At 56.8% G+C, this 22,469-nt stretch overlaps 1 protein-coding gene and 1 long non-coding RNA gene across 14 annotated transcripts in view; one reads left to right on the plus strand and one right to left on the minus strand.

Annotated features, from left to right (window-relative positions):
* The window catches only part of CAMK2B (calcium/calmodulin dependent protein kinase II beta), a 68,330-nt gene extending 53,812 nt beyond the window's left edge, over positions 1–14,518 (minus strand). For 8 of the 13 annotated variants that reach the window (XM_033088344.1, XM_033088342.1, XM_033088350.1 and 5 more), the window contains exon 1: positions 14,199–14,263. In XM_033088344.1, coding sequence (XP_032944235.1) covers positions 14,199–14,263 — 65 coding nt within the window. Of the gene's footprint in view, positions 1–14,198 lie in introns of all 13 variants that reach the window. The other 5 variants (XM_033088345.1, XM_033088341.1, XM_033088354.1 and 2 more) reach the window with 4 other exon arrangements.
* On the plus strand, positions 298–10,308 carry LOC117012278 (uncharacterized). The gene is made up of 3 exons (XR_004421148.1): positions 298–716; positions 3,252–3,565; positions 8,534–10,308. It is a non-coding gene; the product is annotated as an uncharacterized LOC117012278 (long non-coding RNA).
* Positions 14,519–22,469: the final 7,951 nt, after the last annotated feature.

The raw sequence follows: 22,469 nt of genomic DNA on the forward strand, positions 1-22,469 counted from the left end.
GGCAGTCCAGCTGCCCCTGAGGACAGGACAGAGGAGAGGGGACACCCTTGGCAGGAGGGCAGGAGGGGCCGAGGGCAGGGCTAGCCCTGCTGAGGGCTCACTTCCATCCGGCCTGACCAGTGGACACACGCCACCCCTGGCTCCTGGGGGGTCAGGCTGACAGGCCTATGTGCTTCACACCCCGCCCCAGTTCCGTGTTGCTCTCTGTCTCTCTTCTTCTCCCCCTTTCTCTCGGGTGACCCACATTCTGCAGGAAACCTCGGCAACAACCACACTGGGCCCCATCCCCCAGAAGCCATGGTGGTGACCCGAACGGCAGGTTGACATTACACAAAGACCTCGATGAGGACAGACGTGGGATGGGGCTGGAGAGTGCCAGCACCACCCTGGACCCCTCGGTGCCTGGCACCTCCTCCTGCCACCAGGCCGGAGTGCAGGCTGTGGTGGCCTCTGCAGAGCCTGGATGGGAGCACTAAGGCCCCCGGGCCCTTTGGAGGACGACCAGTGGGCCTCCTGCACTTGGACAGCTCTGCCCGGAGGAGGAGCAGGCACATCTGGAATTCCCTCTGCCCATGCACAGGTCTCAGGCCCGTCCAGGGCCACCCACTCCCAGGGCCTCAGTTCACCGGCTGCAGGAAGGAGGGGCAGGAGACCGGCTGTGTGGCCTCATCAGCATCTGGGCCACCGGGAAGAGCCATCCAAGTGTCTGAAGCCAGGTGAGCTTGGGGACGGGGCAGTGGTGGCTCTAGTTCATCTGTGGTCTTTGCATTTTCACAGCTGAATTTCCATCTCCTGTCCGTGAACAGGCTCACGGAGCTCCCCATATCTCTCTTGGATCTGTGGCTTTTTTTTTTTTTTAAAGTGTTGCCACGAACATTTTTTTTTTTTATTGGGGAAGGGGTACAGGACTTTATTGGGGAACAGTGTGTATTTCCAGGACTTTTATCCAAGTCAAGTTGTTGTCCTTTCAGTCTTAGTTGGGGAGGGTGCAGCTCAGCTCCAGGTCCAGTTGCCATTTTCTAGTTGCAGGGGGCGCAGCCCACCATCCCTTGCTGGAGTCGAACCCGGCAACCTTGTGGTTGAGAGCACACGCTCCAACCAACTGAGCCATCCGGGAGGCAGCTCAGCTCGAGGTGCTGTGTTCAAACTTAGTTGCAGGGGGCGCAGCCCACCATCCCTTGCTGGAGTCGAACCCGGCAACCTTGTGGTTGAGAGCACACGCTCCAACCAACTGAGCCATCCGGGAGGCAGCTCAGCTCGAGGTGCTGTGTTCAATCTTAGTTGCAGGGGGTGCTGCCCACCATCCCTTGCGAGACTTGAGGAATTGAACTGGCAACCTTGAGGTTGAGAGCCCACTGGCCCATGTGGGAATCGAACGGGCAGCCTTTGGAATTAGGAGCATGGAGCCCCAACCTGGCTGGCCCCTGCGGCTATTTTCTTATCAGCTTGTCAGAGCTCTTTGTATGTGAGGAGTCAGCCCTTTGTCACGTGTAGCCCGGAGGCCCTGCCCACAAGGCGAGGAGCAAGGTGGGTTCTGTTCTGTCTGGACAGTGAACCTGGACACTCCTCTCTGTCCCCAGGACCCAGCCCGTCACAGACACAGCCAGAGTGTCCCCCATACCTGCCTGCAGGTGGCAGCTGTATGTGTGCCCCTCCACCCCTCGCCCCAACTGTCACCTGAGAGAGGGTGCCCATACTTCTCCCTCGAATGCCCCTGTGTGACACTGATGTCACATCCTGTGGGAGGAGCAGGGTGGGAGGGAGACTGCTGAGAAGGGGGAGGCAGGGCCCCCAAACCCTGCCTGTGTCCCAAGGGTGAGGCCTGGCTGTGCCAGGGGACGCAGGTGACCGCTAGCCCAGGATCAGTGCACAGGGTGGGGTGAGAGGCAGAGAAGATGCCCCTGCGGTCACCAGCCCCGCACACGAGGTCTTCACGAGACCCCAGGCACCGCAGTGTGAAGCACATTTCCTGGGCAGCCCTTCCTGGCCCATCCCAGCAGAAGTCACTTCATCTGAATGACCAGAGACCAGTGACAGCCATTCCCAGAACCGTTGCTGACTTTTTAATCTGCTTTCCGTGGGGAAGAGCTGGCTCAGACAGGGTCCTGGCCCGTCCTGGACGCCTGCCCTGCCCTCGCTCTGACCAGCTGGGGCACTCAGGACATCCATCTTACTCGTGCTCCAACAGGGAGCACCAAGTACCTTCCTGACAAATAACTGTGAACACTTTTATATTGTTAAAAATGAGAGTATGGGAAGAAATCACGTCACCTTCATTATGAAGATGACAGAACTGCGTCTGTGGAGGTGTTACCCTGTCTGGGGATTCTGGGAGCTGCCCGTGGGCCTTGCCCCCCACCCCCCGCCCGGTGCCTCTGCACAGGGGTGTCTGGGGAGTGGTGCACGTGAGCCCCACCCCGCTTCTCCCCAAGGCCAGCTGCCCTCATCGATGCCAGGCCGGGGGCCCAGGAGGGTTCAGCAAAGGCGCCAGGGGCAGTGTAGGGGCTGGCCCGGCCCCGCCCTGCTCTCCCCACAGGCTCATGCCTCCAGTGCACTGTCCAGCCTCCCCTCTATGCTGCACGCTGTCCCACAGAGGCACCACCAGGCCAGGCCCACAAGTGGAGGGCCTCACTGCAGGGGCTCAATTCTCCCCAGAGTGGGAGGCTCCCACAAGGAGCCACTCACACCTGCCCGGCCGCCTCAGACCAAGGCCGCCTGGCCTGGGGACACTGGTGTCACATCTAGGCCACTGTGCTCTCAAGATAGCCCCCAGAACCTGAGCCCGGGACCCACAGAGACAGGCCCACCCTCCTGCACCCCCTCCCAGAATGCTCAGTGCCACCCTGGGTGGTGACTGACCCAGCTCCACGTCTGCACACCTGGGATGGTCCCTGCAAGGTGGGAAGGGCTGATGCGCCCTGGAAAGCAGCCTGTGTCCCTCGTTGTTAGTGTGGCATCCCAAAGCCGAGTCAGCAGGAACAGGACGGCTGGACCCACACAGAGTCACTCCCTGCCGCCTGTGAGGGACGGCGCCCCCTCATCAGTGCCAGGCAGTCACCAGCTGGGAGGGGACTGGTCAGTCCCCGCAGCCCACAGAGGAGGCGGCTGGCCCACCTTGTGCACACAGACAGACCTGACAGCCAGACAGCAGTGCCCCGGGATGAACCTGATGGTCTCTGTGGCCTCGCTTTTTTCTTCCTGCCAGGTGTGTGTCCATGCAAGTTCTAGGGGTTAGTTTCTGTTTGTTTCAGAGCCATGAGCACTTGTCCTTCTTCAGTCTTATCCCCAGGAATGTGGACGTCACTGTGGTCAGCTCACAGACACCTCAGCGCTGTGAGGTCTCAGGTGAAGGAAGTGTGGCTTCCACAGAAACAACACACAGAGACACGGGGGCCCCAAAAAGCCACTGACCCAGTCCTCCTGCTTTCCGGGGGGAACTACAACCACACAGCCACAAGGCTGGTGCTGAGAAGTTGTGGCCTGCGGGGGCAAACCACAACTGTGTCCTTTAAAAGTGTCCTTTGCACACCCATGTTCACTGAAGCACTGTTCCAGGAGCCAAAAGGTGAGAGCAAGCCAGGGTCCATTGGCACGTGAGTGGGGAGACACAACGTGTCCATCCATGCAATGTCCTATGGCTCAGCCCGAAGCAGGAAGGGAGTCTGACACCTGCTGAGTGAGGGTGGACCGGGACACGGCACTGAGCACAACGAGCCCACCACAGAAGGACAAGGACACTGTGCGTCCACGTGTGCACAGTCCCCAGGACTCAATGCAGAGACAGGGCTGGGGTGTGGGGAGTTGGAGTCTGATGGGGACAGAGTGTCAATTTGGGACAATGAGAAAGTTCCGGGGATGGACGATGGGGGTGGCTGCACAACGGTGGGGGTGGACGTGAGACCACAAAGCTAAAATGGTCCAGACAGTAAACCGAGGTTACGTACATTTTGCCACCAAAAATGTCCGTCGGGGTCAGGTTGGCAGCCCTATCTCTGGGAAGTCATTAAGGATGAAAGAAACTGGTACCTGCCTTTAAAATCGTGTTTTTCAAGCGCTCCTTTAGTATCATGTGACATATCAAACTTGGACCTCTATTGACAAGAGAAATTTAGAGAGAAAAAAAATCCACAGTACCAGACAGGAACCCACGAACTAAGAGGAGCAAGCCGCTGTGATGGGCTGGGCACAGGCGGGGCTGCCCGGCCCACAGCCCCGGGCTCTCTGCTCAGTCTGAGCACAGGAAGGCGGCCTGTCCATCGATGGACGAGCTGGGAGAACTGGGGGCGCCATCGGTTCTGAGCTGTGTCCTCCTTACTGGTCCCTCTTGGCCCTGCCCCAGTGACAGTGCAGGGAAAGGCGCAGCCCCTGGGAGGGGCCGCAGGAGGGGCGGCACAGGGCTGTGCCCTCCCCCCACACACTGTGGGGCTGGCCCTACGATGATGAAGCTCTGAGAGACGGCCCCTGCGGTATAACCCACCATCACCATAGTCACACACTTGCCCACCCCCTCCACTGCTGGGAAGGACCCGCCTCACCGCCCCCACTGCACAGAGAAAGCAACTGGGCTCAGGCCACATTGTCTCCTTGACAGTGCCCGGGCAGAGGCCTTGGCTGATGCCCCAGTGGGGACAGAGGCCGAAGACCCCACGTGCCCTGAGATGGGACAGCACTGAAGTCTCCGGGCACAGGTGACCGGAATCAGGATGGCTCAGCCCAGAGGGAGGGTCACCTGCTGCAAATCAGTGGCGATGTCTGCGACTGCAGGGGCCTCAAAGCCCAGCGCTCCCTTCTGAGGAGCCACTGAGGACGAGCAGGCGGGGAAGGACTGGTCCCCAAGACGGCATCTGGACAGACCCCTAAGGACCCTTTAAGTGAGGGAGATAGGAGAGGAGGGAACTGGAGGGGACAGACCCAGCCGCCCAAGTCCTCTGCCCGAAGGTGTCCACCCAACAAAGTGAGGGGTCGCCCATTGGTCACCACACTGGCAAGTGCCTGGATGACACCCCACCAGATGGACCGCCTGGCAGGCGTCACACGTGCAGCTCTGCAGATCAGTGTTCATGCGTGTCGATCAGAGAATTATAGTGTGAAGAAAACACGCAGCCCATCTCAGGCCACCACAGTCTGCGCCCTACACCTCTCCCTGCTGCCACCAGGGCTCCACTCAGACCTGAGACCCTCCAAGGATGGGACGAGGACAGGCGAGGGTCCCTGAGGCCCACCCACACTGGAACAACGGGGGTACCCGAACCTGGAGAAGGGGCAGAGAGAGAAGAGGGACAAAGAAGGGAGAGAACCCCAGCTGAGGACGTGAAGGAGGCGGCCAGAGGTTCTGGAATGATGGAGCCTGGAGTTTGGGCGCCCCCATGGGCCCCACTCCAGCCCTTCCCGTCACTGCCAATCCTGCTGACAACATGTCCTCCCCCACCACCCGCATCTGTCACCACACCCACTGGGGACTCACCTTCCCTGCTCCCAGTGAACCTCACCCTCCAGCACCTGGCCCAGCAGAGCCAGGAGAGGAGGCCGCCTGCCCCGTGTGGTTCCTTCAGGAGTCATGCCCTCCCTCTGCTCTGAGACCCTGCTGGACCCAAGATTCCCCGGCCGTGGTGTCCGAAATACCGAGATTTGGGGGATAAGAGGCAGGCTGGAGCCTGGGGGTGGGGGTGAGGGGCGGGTCTCAGCTTCCAGCCTTTCTCTCTCTCTCTCTCTCACACACACACACACACACACACACACACACACGCATGCACACATGTGCACACCCCCCCGCTATCTGTTCCACACCAGCCTCCACCCTCCAGCTCGCAGGAGGCTCTCAGCTTCTTCCTTGCGTGGTGACAGATGCCCCAGCGTGGGACAGAGCGAAGGCTGTGGCTGCGATGAAGTGAGCCAGGGGACATGCTCTGGAGCCTGTCCTCAGGCACCACGAGGCCAAGTTCTGGTGACACATCTGCTCCTCAGCAAAGGTGAGGGGACGCTGCAGCCGAGAGCTCACTTCTGTTAAAGTCACTTCTCGGCATTCGAACCTGAGATCCAGGTCCTAGAGGTTTGGCTTTTGCTACACAGGTTTCATTTATTTTAAACATCTGCGGTGAGATGTAATTCCCATGCCAAACAGTTCACCTACGTAAGGCCGCTCAGTGGTTCTCACTGTGTCCATCGCCACCGTCTAAGTTTGCAAGATTTTCTTCACCCCAAAAACACACCTCTGCCCAGCAGCAGTCACTCCCCACCCTCTCTGCCTGCTGAGCCCAGGCTCTCTGGGGTCCCAGACGCCCCGTGTGGATGGAGTCATGCAACACGCGGCTTTTGTGCCTGGCCTGTCACTGAGCTCCACGCTGCTGCGTCTCCTGCTTGGTGGTACTTCACGTGTTTTCATGCCTGAAATGTCCCATTGCACGGACACGACATGTTTTCTTTATCCACGTGTCAGTTGATGGCCATGTGGGTGTGTCCACCTTTTCGCTGTGTGGGTGTCGCCGCTGTGAGAAGTGCTGTGCGAACATCTGTGTCCCTCTCTTAGGGACACGTCTAGGAAGGGACACTGAGGAACTGGCAAACCGCCCCCACAGCACTGCACCATCCCACCCCCTCAGCACAGGATGAGGGTCTCCACACCATGTCCTCACGAGCAGTCATGGTTTTACTGTCGCCATCCCAGTGGGCCTGAAGTGGCCTCCCGTGACTTTGATGTGCGTTTCCCTGATGACTAAGGACGCTGAGCACCTTGTAACTTCTTTGTAGAAACATCTGCTCAGGTTCTTTGCCCATTTTTAATTGGGTCATTTATGTCTTTTTACTGTTAATAGTAAGTGCTTAAAATGTTCTACATACAAGTTTCTCATCAGATTGTGATTTGCAAGTATTTCCTCCTACTCTGCAGGCTGTCTGTCCCCTTTCCTGATGGCTTCCCTTGAAGCACAATATTTTAATTGTGATGAAGTCCGATGTATCTATTTCTCGTTTGTTGCTTGTGCTTTTAGTGTCGTATCTAAGAAACCACGGCCAAATCCAAATTAGTCATGTTTCTTCTAAGAATTTTACAGTGTTAGCTCCTACAATTAGGTCTATGACCCATTTTGAGGTCACTTTTATATTCAGTGTTAGAGAGGGTTCCAACTTCATTTGCTTTGCTTGTGGATCCCCCACTGTGCATTGGATGAGTGGACCTTTATTCCTTCCCCACTGAAGTGTCTTGTCACCCCTGTCAAAAACCACTGACCACCGATGTAGGGTTCTGTTCCAGACTCTCCGAGTCCACTGGCTCAGGTGTCCAGCTCGGCTGCACTGCCCACGCTCGTGCCAGCTGCTCCCCTCTGTCTTCTGTCCACTTAGTTGTGAAGTCGGGAAGTGTGACTCCTCCGGCTTGTTCTTCGTTTATTCTGTTAACATGATGTGTTCCATTGTGTGAATCTGATATACTGAACCCCCCTTTCACTCCTGGGTGAATCCTACTTGTCATAACGTATAGCCGTGGTCACACGCTGCTGGATTCGTTTCGCTGGTATTTTGTGGAGGACGTTGCATCTGTATTCATCAGGGACCTCGGTCTGTAGTTTTCTTTCTTCTGATGTCTTTGTCTGGTTTTGGTATCAGGGTAACACTGGCTTCATAGAATGAGTTGAGAAGAACTCTCTCCTATTCTAGGTTTTGGAAGACTTTGTGAAGGGCTGGTATTAATTCTTTAAATGTTTGATAGCGTTTACCAGTGACGTGATCTAAGCCTGGGGCTTTCTTTCTGGGGCATTTAAAACTTTTACATTTATTAATGACTCTCTTTAGTTGTTGTAGGTCTATTCAGATTTTCTATTTCTTTTTGAGTCAATTTCAGTCATTTGTGTCTCTCTAAGAATGTGACTGTTTCATGTACGTTTTCTAACTTCTTGGTGCTCAGTTGTTCACAGAACTACCTTATCACCCTTTTATTTCTGAAAGGTCAGTTACAATGTCCCCTTCTTTCACTCTGAGTTCAGCAATTTGAGGCTTCCCAGCTGCATTGTAGCCTCACTGCCCTTCTCACCACTGCAGCCTCCGGAGCTGCCGCAGTTACTCCTGGAGCAGAGGTGCTGGTGCGTCCCCCTCACACATGGGCTTCTCAGTGTTCACACCGCCTCCCATCGTGAGGCCCACGAGTGCAGGCACCCTCCACTTCGCTCACCCTGGCTCCCCAGTGCCTAGGAAAAGCCGGGCAAGTGGTAAGTGTGAGGGCAGACTAGCTGAGCGAATGAAGGAGTCTGCAGAAGAGCCAAAGACACCAGGAAAACTGCAAAATCACGATAATATTAGGAATGACCTTGAAGGTCTAGACCAGCTCTGTCCAGCACAGTGACCACATGTAGCCACAGAACCACAATGTGCAGTAAGTGTAAAATACACAACAAATGTCAAAGACATAATATTTTTTTAAACATAAAATAGCTTAACAATAACTTTTGTATTGATTACATGTTGAAATAATATTTTAGATATACTGGGTTAAACACATGCATTATTAAAGTTCTTTTCACCTGTTTCTTTTTACTTTTTCAAGATACTAGAAACCAATGTGGACAGCTGGACACCCCGGGGCATTGCGTCAGAAGATGGACAGGCTCATGAAGGTCAGCGCCTGGCTGCCCGGGCCTCACTGTCTGCTCCGCAGCTGGGCGCCCGGTGCTTCTCACCCTGCCCCACACAGCAGCGCTTTATGCATCCTCATAGGATGTCCTTACACTTTGCCCGGCTATCACCAATCTGCTCCAGAATTCAACAAAAGCTTGTATGTGGCTTAACAGAGAATCCTAACTTCAGTTCTTCCAGGATCATGTGCCAATGCAAAAGCCAGTGACCCTCCGACCTGGGAGGCAAGGCCACCCAGAGGCGGGGCAGCTAGCAACAGCACTCTGACAGAAGCGGCTGTTTTTGTTTTAAACAGACCCAGAGCTTTACACGAATAAAATACACATCCCTACGTGATACTACAATGTGACGGGGGCATGTTTCTGCACTGACTACTAGTGACGTGCTGCCGTAAAGATGCTTTACAAATCATCAAATCAGATCCAATTTTCGTCAGAGACAGGGAACCAAATTTTTGAAAATACATCTCAAATCTCCAGAAAGGCCACCTTTCTTGGACCAGGTGGCCTCAGGGAGGATGAGATGTGTCTAAGGATCAGAACTGCTCCTGTCACCTCGGCTTGGTCTGTCCTCTAAAGCGCTTAGATTCCAGGCAGCTGTGTGGACTCACTAAGGGAACCATCTCTGTTAGAACTTTATTTTCAGCAGAAGAAAGAAGATCCGACATTGCATCTCTCTCTCTCTTACTCTGGAGGGATCCCCCAAACCAGAAGAGAGAGGAACACAGTGTCGGGCTTTTTGAACAAGATCTCTGTGCCGTCCCTGTGGCCCCGCCAGGAACACGCGGCCCAGTCGCTCATATACCAGTCCTGCCCCCCAGATGACCCGGGGGCCCCATCGCACACACGGGGCCCTCTCCTTCTTCTGACACGTCTGTCAGAGGATGGGTCCCCAATTTGGTTTTTAAAACATGGCCACCACATATACACACATCTCCCTGCTTCTGAGCTTGCTGGCAGGCTTTGGCTGTAAGAAAGGACAGATGTGGAGGGATGGTCATGAAGAAGGCTGGGGGCAAACAAATCACAGAGTCTGTATATGGTGATTCTGTCTGCGTTTTTAGTCGTGTGTGTTAGACGTGCACACGTATTTGTGTACAAATAGGTAGCGTACACTGACATTAAATCACAGTCCAGGGTCCTCTGGGGAGCGAGGAAACGTGAGTGTAAAAGTCAAGTTTACCACACATACGTGTGTGTTGCTTTTTTTATGAGACAACATTGTCCTTGTAGTTTGTTTAATTAATAAACTAAAATGTCAAGCCTCGCTGGTCCCACATGGGGGCCGAGTGCTCACTGCCATGGAGAGATGAGGTGAGGGAGCCACAGGGCAGCGCTTTGTGATGGAAAAGCACAACATGAACAGCACTAAGGCAGGTGAGACCCTGAGGAGCTGAGGGTCAGAGTGGACCACAGGCGGCACGTGTCAGCGTGGAACAGCAGCAGTTTTAAAACTCAGAAAAGTAAGGTCAGGAGCTCCTGGGAGGAGCAGAGATGGATTCCAGAGTCGACTGCCTGCAGCAAACCCTGGCCCCTGTGGCCTCGGTCCTGGTCCTGGAGGGCGTGTCAGGGCCTAACCACCTCTTCCATCAAGGGGCGATGATTGCAGACCAAGCTAATATAATGAGCGGCATTTAACTGCTAGCGACTGCCACCCAAGGAGAAAGAACACCGAGGCCAAGCACAAGATATATTCTTAGCTCTCAACAAAGTAGGTTATGGTATAAAAATACCATTCGATAGTAATAAGCCGGCACCACCGTGGTGTGCACGCTGCAGCAGCTCAGCCTGCGAGTGCGTCTGAATACCTGCATCACAATCCAGTCGCAGCCGCAGGGGCCTGTCACCCCGCCCCCCCTCATTCAAACGTGCAGAGATGGTGCTGGAGGGGACAGAGCTGAAGGCAGGGGCCCCAAGCCAAGCCTTTGTGTCAGAGGCTGCCCAGTGTCGGGGAAGACAGAGGGGGACAGGGTGCCCAGGGAGGGGACCGGGTGCTGAGACCTGAATGTGACCTCGCTGAGCAGCCAGAGGAATGAGCAAAGGCCTTGTGGCAGGAAGTGCTAGTGGGTGGGAGGGAGCAAATGGGATGGTTCCTCCTCCACCCAAACCCTTTCTCCAGGCACCCACAGCCCAGGGGCTCAGCACCTCACCTGCTCGGAATGTCCCAAGTTTATCAGCCACCTAGCCAGCCACTGGCAAAGTGACAGCACACTTACTGGCCAGTGAGGGCCTGCTCTCCGCCACTGGGGCACATTAGACGGAGCCAAGGACACACCAAGGTCAGCTCTGGCCTCTTGAGATTGGGGGAGCTGGGAGGGATGGGGGTGCCCTGGACTGGACATTGGGGTACTGCTGACACAGGTGGCCCACCCTCCCTGGGCAGCGGGTCTGTGTCTGTTACACGCAGGCGGTGGGGACTTCCTGGTCAAGTGGAATCCAATAAAATCACAGGTTCAAAGTGGCATGTTCCTTCCAGGTCATTGGGGGGCCACATGCCCCAAGGGGAGGGGACCCTGAACTACATTCAGAACCTCCTGGGAACAGCTCTCTTCTATGTAGAGCACCCATAGTTTAATGGAGATCACCCCAAAAGTAGAAGGCGCGGGAGACTGAGCACAAACACCTCTGCACAAGACCAAGGGGCCTGGGCACACAGGGACCCAGGAGCGCGCGAGGACACGGCCCACTGGTGCCCAGCACACAGGCCGGGGCTGGAGGTGTCCAGCGGGGAGCAACCTAAGCTGCCATCGGGTGGTACAACCTGTCCGCGTCACGGCCACTATGCACAAGCGTGTCACCTCACACAGGTGCCGACAACACGGAGCTGAGTGAAAACACAAGCTTCAGGATTTTTACGTAAAGTTAAAAGAAAACACACCAAGAATCCTATATATTAGTTATGGACACTTCCATCTGTGTGTAAATTAACCAAAAAAGGAGGACAAACGCCACGAGCATGACAGCAGCTGGAGGAAATGGCGCTTCACACTGATCTGTGATGCTTCACGGCTTATAACTTATAAAAACAACTTAAAGCCAAAAGGGCAATCGAGGAGGGACAGTTTTAAGTTCTGGGCAGAACAGACACACTACTCCGGGAAGTGTTCTCAATTTTAAAAATCCACCCATGGGGAACATAATTTGGTGGTTACCAGAGGGTAAGGGGGTTGGGGGGTGGGGGATGAGGGTGAGGGGGATCAAATGTATGGTGATGGAAGGGGAGCTGACTCTGGGTGGTGAACACACAGTGTGATTTATGGATGATGTGATACAGAATTGCACACCTGAAATCTATGTAATTTTACTAACAATTGTCACCCCAATAAATTTAAAAAATAAAATTAAAAATCCACCCAGATTAAAATCAAGAGAAATCACATTAAAACCACACTGCGGGAGGCTCTGTGCTGGGCTGAGTGTCCTACCCAGCTCTGTCCTGTCTGGGGACCCCCAGCTCGAGGTGGCTCTTAACCCAGGACATGGGTCACGTCAGCCCGGCCCAGCCGGACAAAGGCAGGGCCCCAGAAAACAGCTCCTTTGGCCCTCGGACCCTGTAGTCCAGGCCCCAGTGGACAATGCCTGGCAGTTGGCGGGGGTAGAGAAAGGGATGAGGGAGACCGGAGAAGCTGGCAGCCACGTCACAGGGGCAGCTGTGGGCCAGTGGCCTGGCCTTCCCAGGCAGGGCGCTCAGCGTCATCTGACTGGTGCCAGGGGCTGCAGCTTTAAATAAACTTGGACACATCCACCTGGGCCAGGAAGCAACACCAACTGTGTCTCTGGGAGGCCAGGCACTGTCAACAACCAGCCAACATGGCCACTGAGGACCCCAGCCCTGGGTGGGGTGGCTGAATGCCCAGTTCCTGCAGTCACCCAGCAGGGCTGAGCCTCACACCTGGGGGCGCTCCACAAAGGGCTCCAGGCCTAGCTGAATCCCTGTTCCCCTCCCTTCCTCTCAGGCCCTGCCCCTCCCCCCACACACACACTAGGCCTCTTCACCCACTCAGGCCGGGGTAGGGGTGCACCTGCACTGTGGGGGCTGCCACCCGCTCTGGCTCCCCAGGACAGCCCCAAGGACCCCACTTCCCAGTGTGGCTGTGGGTGGCAGCTGCCATGCTCAGCACTCACTGCTGGGACCAGAGCTTCACAGGAATGTGAAGCCAGGGTCATCCAGCAAGGAAATGGGGGCTCACAGAGAGGCAGCCCTGAGGGTGAAGAACAATGTGAAGTCCCCTGGAAGGGATGCCCTTCCTCCCACTGCCGCCCCCAGCTGGTGTCGTGGGTGGGAACCGGGGAAAGCAGACCCTGCCCTTACCTCTGCTCTGTTTCCAGGTCCAGCCGCCTTGGGGCCCGACACCCAACCAACCCCACTCAAGGGCAGGGAGTTTGTGGGTACGCCGCCCAGCCTTGGCCCCACCATGGGCCCCTGCAGGTCACCCCGCAGCCCCTAGGCCTGGGTATTTGCACCCCAGCCTCCTCCCAACTCCGCACCCACAATCATCAATGGTCAGCATGCACCCCAAACAAGGTGTCAACACAGACATTTGTTTAGAAAGAGAAAGAAAGGATCCGCCGCTGGGTGTGTAAGAGGAAACCTCCGCAGCTGGGATGGAGGACGATGGAGGAGGACGGGGCTCATTGGCAGCAGGCTGGGGTAAAGCCCCCCGATTCACGGCGCCAGCAGCCCCGGCCACAGAGAAGCGCCTGACGGGCTTCGTGATGCAACCCCCCCCGCAAAGCCAGGGCTCAGGCCCTACACCCTTCACATTGGCGAGTAGAGCCGGGAGCCACCTGTTCCCAGATGTGGCCTTACCTGAAAGGAGCCTTCAAACACCTCCCCACCGGCCCCCACCTACCTCTAGGACTCTGAAATCAGGAGCCCCCGCAGGCTCCCCACCTGACCGCCTTATCTCCAGCCCAGTGACCTAACCCCAGTTCCCTGACCTCGGTTTCCAGCTCTCCAGACTCCTCCTTCCGGAAGGATCTCGGGAAAATCCCCCAGAACAGATTCCCTGGGGGACCCGCGGCATAGGTTGTTCTCACGCGGCCCAAAGCGCAGCGAGCACCCCCGCCCCACGACACCCGCGCGGATGGAGCCACGAGGAGGAGCAGGCGCCCAAGCAGGTCCTGCCGCCCCCGCGCCCAGCCGCTCAGTGGGGGTGGGGACAGCACGGCCCACACCAGGGATGACCCTCGGCCCCGGCTGCCCCCTCCCTCACGCTCCAGGACCCAGAGCTGCCCAGGCGCGCCCCTCCTCTCTGACCTCCCGCCGCCAAATGCGTCACGTCTGCGGGGCGCTCGGGGGACACCTGCTGCCGCCCCCGCCGCACTGATCCCCACGTCCCGAGCCGGGGCTTCTGGCTGGGCGACCTCGCTGAGCAGGACCAGGCAGGGCCGAGCACGCGGAGGTCCGGCGACCTGGCCAGGAGCCCAGGGGTCCGGGCCTCGGAGCCGGTGCGTTCCGGGCCCGGAGCCGGTGGGAGCCGGGGGCGCGCCGGGCCGCAGTGCGCCCGGAGCTGGCGGCGCGGAGGTCCGGGTGTCCGGGGTCCCGGCCCCGCACGCACGCGCCGCGGCTCTTACTTGCCAATATCCTCGTAGAGCTGGTACTCGTCAGTGAAGCGGGTGCAGGTCACCGTGGTGGCCATGGCGGAGACGGACGGGCTCGGCGTGCGCTCTGCTGCGCTCGGGCGGCGGCGACTCCGGCTCCCGCTCGCGGGCACGGCGACGCGGACGCGGGCGACACCTCGGCTCGCAGCGCCAGGAGGGGGCCAAGCTGGGCTGCGAGCGCACGCGAGATCTGCGCGCTCCGTGCCCGCCAGGAGCGCGCTGCACACCTACGCGCGGGGAGCGCGGGCGCTGCTGTCACCGCCGAGCCTGCCGTGCCTATCCCGCCTGCCGCCCCCTGCGCGAGCCCCGCACCCGCGCCCTCATCCGCACCCGCGCCCTGCACACGCACGCGCGCGCGCGCGCGCACACACACATGTGCCCTGAACACAAGTCCTTGGAGCTCAGGGCCACGCACAGAACCACAGCCGGCTGCGTCTGCTGGCGACCCTCTGCGCGCGCGCACACAAACGAGACCACACAGTGAATCCAACCCCCTCTCGCCTTAAGGCCCACCTTGCCCAGGACTGCGAGAGGGCACTGGGCGCACAGGGGATGGGGGCACGTGTGCTACGTTCCACAGGATTCATCCCTCACACCCCTGGGAGGAGACTCTGTACTGACCCGTCCGCACACCGCATGGTCCTGTCACCCCCAAACCAGAGTGCGCACTGGAGATCCTGGGGGTGGGAGGTGAAAGGTTGGAGGCTGCCCCCTGCCCATGGTCCCAAACGCTCCCTCCCTCACTCCTCCTAGCCTTGGGTGCTGGGGTGTCTGCACTAGAGGTCCCAGCAAGGGGGCGGTTGGAGTTCAGGCCCAGGGTCCTTGAGTCAGGGGAACTCGTGTCCTGAGCCCCTGCTGGGGTAGGAGGACACATTCTCCCCTGTGCCAGGCGTCATCCACCTGCCTGACCCCCACCTCCTCTGGTCTGATAGAAGAGGGTCCATCCTGGGGGAGGAGGAGGAGGGAGCACGAGGGCTGGCAGGAGAAGCTGGCTGACCCCAATTTTCCACAGAAGAATCTCCCCCAGGGCCACGCCCAGGCTGCCGCCTAGAATGGGGACTTCAGATCCAGAAGAGGACCCACCGGGATCTGGTACCCCCACACTCCCTGAGCGGCCGGGGCCAGGGCCCATCCTGGACTGGCCCTGAGGAAGGAAATTTTCAGCTAGCTCTGGACTTGGGTTGCCTGGCTGCCCTGACGTGAGCCACTGACAGCACGGCAGGTAGGCTCCCAGTGGTGGGCACTTGGCCTGCCCTGCTCCTGCTCATCACTCACCTTGGTGGCCAGTCCAGGGCTGGCCCCAGAGGCCACAATAAATGTTTCCTGGATAAAAGATCACATCGAAGGGATTCTGGGGTGGAGGCAGCCAGGGCCTGCTCCACCAAGTTGCCTTTGGCACATGGATATCGGACAGATTAGCAGACCAGGTGGGACCAGTCCAGGTTCTGCGTGCTTTTGCAGACCCAATTTGCACCCAGAAGACAGAGGCCAAGGATAATCGGGTGAGTCCTGACTGGGGGCAGTGAGGGGCCTTTGGGGGCATGGCCTTGATTGCAGCAGGGTTGGCAGGATGGGAGACCACTGCCATGCCACGGTGCTGGGACCAGAGCCCTCAGCTGTCCTGACAGACGATACCCACCTTTCCTGTGAGGCCCCTCACAGACCAGCAGAGGCTTGCTCTGGGGTTGTGTTCAACCCCGCAGGAGCCTCTCCCCCAACATGCTGGGCCATCTGCGTGGTTCTGAGCTCACAATAGAATGCAAAGAGCAAACAAAACAAAATTGCACCCCTGGGCAAATCAGTCTCTCTCCAGGCTACAAGTAGACTCTGGGTGCTGCCAAGGTCACACACTCGTACCAGCGCGAGTCCATGCCATGATGAAGTGACATTAAAGGCATGACGACGCTGATTTGCTTACCTGATTCTACATGAATTATCTTATTTAATCCTCAAACAATCCTAGGAGGGTTATACTATTACTATACCCATTTTATTAGAAGGGAGAAAGAGAGAGAGGTGACACAGCTAGAACATGCTTGGGACTGAAACCCCACTGCTCTACAACGCCTCGTCTTATTTTCACACACTCGCACACTCACACATACACACAGTAACACACATGCATGGCTTCCACAGCAGCACTCTGGGTGCTTTGTTTTGAGGTCCCTTTCCCTGGGTGAGGAGGCTGCCCAGGTCCAAGGTTATACAAGAAGTCAGGGTCACCAAAGGGGTGCAGTTTGAGCCCCCTTTTCTCCTGTTAGGACCTGAAGTTCCCTGCGCAGTCCCTCCCCTGGGCTGAAACATTAAAGGTGCGACGCAGAGCAACCTTGAGGGCAGAGCACCATTATGGGGAACGGCTGAGCCTCCAGAGACCCTGACAGTCCTACACAGCCCAGCCCCTCACCCCACTCACAGAGCAACTCGCTCCCCACCTCCAGGCCCAGAGGGCTCCTCCCCCGCAGAGTGGAAAAGCTAGAAGAGTGAGGGGCTGCCAGCCATAACTCTTTCTGGGGCTGCCCAGAAGGCCTCTCATCTGGGTTTTGCTTCCCATCCCTCCTTTTGGAAGGGACCTCTTCCACCCGCACCCCCATGTCATCTCCGCCTCCCCCCTTATCCTTTCTAGCTGGCTTTCATCAGTGAGGAGGGCTCTCCCTCCCAGGTGGCAGCTGGGGCGGGTGTGGGGAATATCAGCTCTCAGTTCTGGGAGGTTATTGTTAGGATGGTCCCCATGGCAACGAGCATCACATCTGCAGAGCCAAAAGTGCTGCACTGGGGCTCAGTCCCCCAAGGAAAGCCATGGCATCCTCTGTCCCCTCACCCCCAGGGGCTGCTGTTATGGGAGGGATGTCACTGCCACCACCTCTCTCAGGCACAGTCATCTGCCTGGACGAGCATGCTGCAGTTCCCTAGAGCACAAAGATCCCAGTCATCCATGTCCAATCACCTGGCCCATGATGTGGCAGCCCATGCAGGATGCTGTGGCAAACATGTGGGAGGACGATTTGGTAGTGATGGTGATGATGATGGTGATGGTGGTGATGGTGGTGATGGTGGTGGTGGTGGTGGAGGTGATGGTGGTGGTGATGTGGTGGTGATGGTGGTGATGGTGATGGTGGTGGTGGTGGTGATGGTGGTGGTGATGGTGATGGTGGTGTGGTGGTGATGATGGTGGTGATGGTGATGGTGGTGATGGTGGTGGTGGTGGTGGTGGTGGTGATGGTGGTGGTGGTGGTGGTGGTGGTGGTGATGGTGGTGGTGGTGGTGGTGGTGGTGGTGGTGATGGTGGTGGTGGTGGTGGTGGTGGTGATGGTGGTGGTGATGTGGTGGTGATGGGGTGATAATGGTGGTGATGGAGGTGACAGCGAAGGTGATGGTGGCCAAGCTATAATTTACAATGTACTCACTACATACTGGAAAATCTGAAGGTCTAACACCCACCACCTCATGTAAACGTTATAGCAACCTTGCAAGATAGGGGCTATCGTTAGCCTCCTTTTACAAATGAGGAAACTGAGGCACAGAAAGACTGTAACTGGGCTCAGGTCACAAAGCCAGTTTGTGACAAAACCAGTATTGGCACCCAGATCTGCCTGACTTTATATCTGCTACCTTTAGCCACTGTGTCTGCTCAAGGGTGACTACTGGCCTTGTTCATGTGGTTACTGTGTGCCATTTGTGCCTGGCTCTGCCCAGCACCGAGTCACACTTGGGAATGAGGTGGGCTCATGCCGAAGACCAACAAGAAACAAATGTAAAAACACTGAGTAGTGATTTGCTGGAGAGTGACAGGGTGATAACTTCAGAGTACGTGCCAGGGGAAGCCCCTCTGAGGAGGTGACATTTAAGCTGAGATCTGAATGACAGAGACACTAGGATAGGGGAAGGGCACTGCAGGCAGAAGCAGCCATGATGCAAGGGCTCTGTGGCTGGAGCTGGCTGGTGTGTTGGGAAAGAAGAAGGGGGGAAGAGAGGGCCTGCAAGGCACCGCCATGCTCTATCATTTGTTCATCTGCGCGTTCTGCTTGGTACCTGAGTCCCCCAAGGGAGTCTGAGCCACCTAAACACTAACAAACAAAGTGACAAAGCTAACCAGTTAGCCTGGGACACAGCGAGTGTCCGGCATGAAGGACATGAGGGGACAGACCTGCAGACCTCCTCTTTTTCACTAGGAATCCAAGCCCAAGGTGGGCAGCACTGTATGCAAAAGACCATACGCTCAGCGTACAGGCGTCCCTGCTGGGCCCGCTCGCGGGCAGGGGCTCAGCCCTGCTCCTGCCACCTCTCCTGAACCCCTCCCCGGCCTCTGGTTGACTGGGACCCCCTCCCCAAGCCCCAGGCCAGTGGCCTGTTCTGGTCCAACTCCATCGCATCCCTCCTGGTTGGTGTCACCACCATTCTTCTGGAGATGCCTGTGACGCTGGGCCCCAGAAGTCCAGGCTTTGTCCCAACCCATCTCTCCGCCGACCTTGTATTGGGCTCACACAATTGTCTCCCTCGACCAGGGCTGTTCAGGCAGCATGACACCAGTGTCCCAAATAGCTAGGAGGGGCCGGGGAGCCACTCCCAGATTGTACCTCCTTCACCATGGACGCCAGGGTTTTGTTGTGGAAACTGCATCTTGGTGTGAGTCAGGAGACCTGCACTCAGGCCCCTCCTGTGCCCACCTGCTCACCTCCTACCCGTAAGCACACAGGGCATGCGTGCTGAAGTGGCTATAGGCCTGGGGTTCCCATCGCAGACACAGAGGACCTGTGTGTATCAGCCAAGGACTTCCCTGCCCCCAAGCACCCAGAGGGGGCACCTCTGCTGCCAGGGCTGGCTCTCTTCCTAGTGTTCCAACATAGAGACCCAGCCATTGCGTCCAGGTCCCTAGGAGTCGGATAGCGAAAAGGAGGATGGACTGTGGGCACTCATCAGCTTCTGGCCACATGACCCTCCCCTGACACCCATCGGCCAGAATCTAATCAAGACTTCACTTAGCTCCAAGGTGCTGAGGAAAAGGTCTTGACCCAACATGTGAGCTCTATCACTGAATAAGGGACAGAATGCGTGTTGGGTTCACGGTGGCCTCCCTGCCTCACCCATGCCATGTGCCTCACCCGCTCTCTGGTAATGACCCTAAGGAGCCAGTGTCTGCTGAGGCCAGTAGAACAGAAAGCACCACGCCAGCCTGGTTCTAATTCTCACCCTATTAGGAGTCTCTGTGTTGTGACAAGAGCTAAGTTAGGGTTTACTATTGTTAACAGATGAAAACACTGTAAAACAAAAGGTGCACAAATGGGGAGAATTGTTGACAGTTTCTTATAAAGCTAAACAAGTACCTACACTATGACTTACTAATACCTTTTTTAGGTATTTACCCAAAAAACTAAAAACATATGTTTAAAAAAAAGAAATTTGTAAAAAATGTCTACAGTAGCTCTATTCATAGTAGTTGAGACTGGAAGCCCCGCGGACGCCCATGAACAGGAACACAGATCAGTGTAGGATCTGCTGCTGCCCATTGCAACACACGTGAACCTCTCAGACCGAGCTGAATGAAAGAAGGAAGACACAGAGAACACACCCCACTTCTACACACCCCTAGGACCAATCCATGGGGCGCAGCAGAAAGGAGGCTGCCCCTGCAGAGGTCCGTGGGGGCGGGCGCTGACGTGGAGCAGCCCCAGGGGTTCGGGGATGGTAGAATCTCTACATTTTCTTGTGGTTACACAAGTGTATTAATTTGTCAACACCTGAGCAAACTTAAAAACAGGGCATGTTTATGCAAATGCAATTTACATGTCAGTTATGTGTAATTATGTGTGTAAATTACACCTCAGCTTTAAAAATCACTGAAATGTACGCTGACGCTGGCATCACATGGAGAATGCATGTTCTTCTCAGTGTCAGCGATTGGCCAAGCCTTAGGACACACAGGAAATCTCGAAAATTATAAAAAAGCAGGAATCAGTGACAACAGTGCAATAAAATTAAAAATAAATAAGTACAGGAAGCCAAATACATCCACTCAGCAGGAAATTAAAATTACAAACTATGGAAACTACGAAAATGAAACCTATAAACACATGGGTGAAGCCAGGGCCCCGCAGGCCTCTGAGAAAACAGCCAGACGGGAGCCCACTCGCTCGCAGCTGGAGAAGCTGGAGGAGAGTGACAAGACAGCCCAAGAAAGTAAAGGGATGCCCTGATGAGGCCAGAAATTAATGCAATGGAAACGCTCGACAGCCCAGCTAGTCAGTAATACCAAAAGCTAGCTCTTTGAAAAAAAGTTTAGACAGTAAAACAGACAAATCTTTGACAAGGCTGGTCAATAACAAGCCTAGGACGTAGGTACAAAAAGGAGGAAATTATCAAAGAGCGCAATGTGCACTATTTTACCAGTAAATAGAAGAACGAATGTGAAATGGATATTTTTCTGGGAAAATATAAATTACTCATATTGACTCAAAACAAGTAAAATGCCACAGAAGAAGTGTAAAACCTGTGGTGAACTTCACACAATAAGAATGTTTTCACTTCTTATAGTTGTACTATTAAGAAAAGTCAAGGAGAATGATGGAAAAAGAAGGGGAAACAAATCCCCCAGCCTGACAAGGGGATCGGCCGAGGCCGCAGGGCACCTCTGGGGCCCTTCATGAGCCTGGGGGGCACAACCTCAGAAAACACAGAGCTTTGCCTTTGGTGCTGGTTCAGTTCGTGCCTGGGAACCTGGAAGGAGCTGCCGTCCTGCAGTGTGACCGTCACCAGTCGCCAGTGGTAGGACGCGCCAGGAAGCAAGAAGGGTTTGTAGGATGAGCTTGCTGGGCCCTGGGTGCCCCCCGGGACTCAGCTACTCAGGATTTTGGAGGAAAGAAGGATTTGTAATAAAGACATGCACAGTGGTGCTATTTATAACCGAGAAAACTGGAAACAACCCAAATCGCCCCCGCCGGGGACTGGCCTGGCAGATACACGGAGGAGGGGATGGAGATGCCGGCATGTGACGCCGGGAATGTGAGTGGGGGCGGGGGGGGGCTGCATGGAGACAAGAGCCTCGTGTGTGGGGGAGCCAGACACGCCATGTGCACACAGCGCGTAACTAGGGGACACTGCAGCCTGCCCGGGCCCTCCTGCACGAGGGACGATGTCACTTCATGCCCTGCGAAGGGGGACGTTGGGCTCCATGAGGGGGTGGGAGGCCAGCCCTGTGCCTGGCCCCCCAAACCCCGACAGGCCAGCCAGGGGGGTGTGCAGGACACCTGCACAGGGGTCCACACGAGGGAAACAGAACATCAAGGTCATGAGCCTCTGCCTCTGAGCTCCCCCACTGGCAACGGAGGTGGCGGGTCTCAGGAGAGGGGACCTGACCCTTCAGACTCCCCTGGGGACGCCATGCACCCATCCAGCCTCCTGCGACCCCTCGGCCTCCTCTGAGCTCCCCCACTGGCAACGGAGGTGGCGGGTCTCAGGAGAGGGGACCTGACCCTTCAGACTCCCCTGGGGATGCCATGCACCCATCCAGCCTCCTGCTCCCCCGCGGCCGCCTCTGAGCTCCCCCACTGGCAACGGAGGTGGCGGGTCTCAGGAGAGGGGACCTGACCCTTCAGACTCCCCTGGGGATGCCATGCACCCATCCAGCCTCCTGCTACCCCTCGGCCTCCTCTGAGCTCCCCCACTGGCAACGGAGGTGGCGGGTCTCAGGAGAGGGGACCTGACCCTTCAGACTCCCCTGGGGATGCCATGCACCCATCCAGCCTCCTGCGACCCCTCGGCCTCCTCTGAGCTCCCCCACTGGCAACGGAGGTGGCGGGTCTCAGGAGAGGGGACCTGACCCTTCAGACTCCCCTGGGGACGCCATGCACCCATCCAGCCTCCTGCGACCCCTCGGCCTCCTCTGAGCTCCCCCCCTGGCAACGGAGGTGGCGGGTCTCAGGAGAGGGGACCTGACCCTTCAGACTCCCCTGGGGATGCCATGCACCCATCCAGCCTCCTGCGACCCCTCGGCCTCCTCTGAGCTGCCCCATGTTCAGAATCTCCCAGTTTCTGGGCTCTCCTCCACTCAGGGGCCTGAGCACAGTGGGTGCCCCCTGAGCCCTGCATAGTGGCTGGTCCCTGCCAGGCTGTCCCACCCAGGCCCCAGCCAAGGCGCCTTGGCTACTGCAAGCCTCAGCGGGGCTGGTCTTTCCCGTAGGGGCAGAAGCCTCGCACAGCTGGCACAGCCTCCTGTCCCCACCTGGGCCACAATCTCTGCTTTGGGGCTCA

The sequence above is a fragment of the Rhinolophus ferrumequinum genome, chromosome 20 (genome assembly GCF_004115265.2).
Source record: "Rhinolophus ferrumequinum isolate MPI-CBG mRhiFer1 chromosome 20, mRhiFer1_v1.p, whole genome shotgun sequence".
Classification (NCBI taxonomy): Eukaryota; Metazoa; Chordata; class Mammalia; order Chiroptera; family Rhinolophidae; genus Rhinolophus; species Rhinolophus ferrumequinum.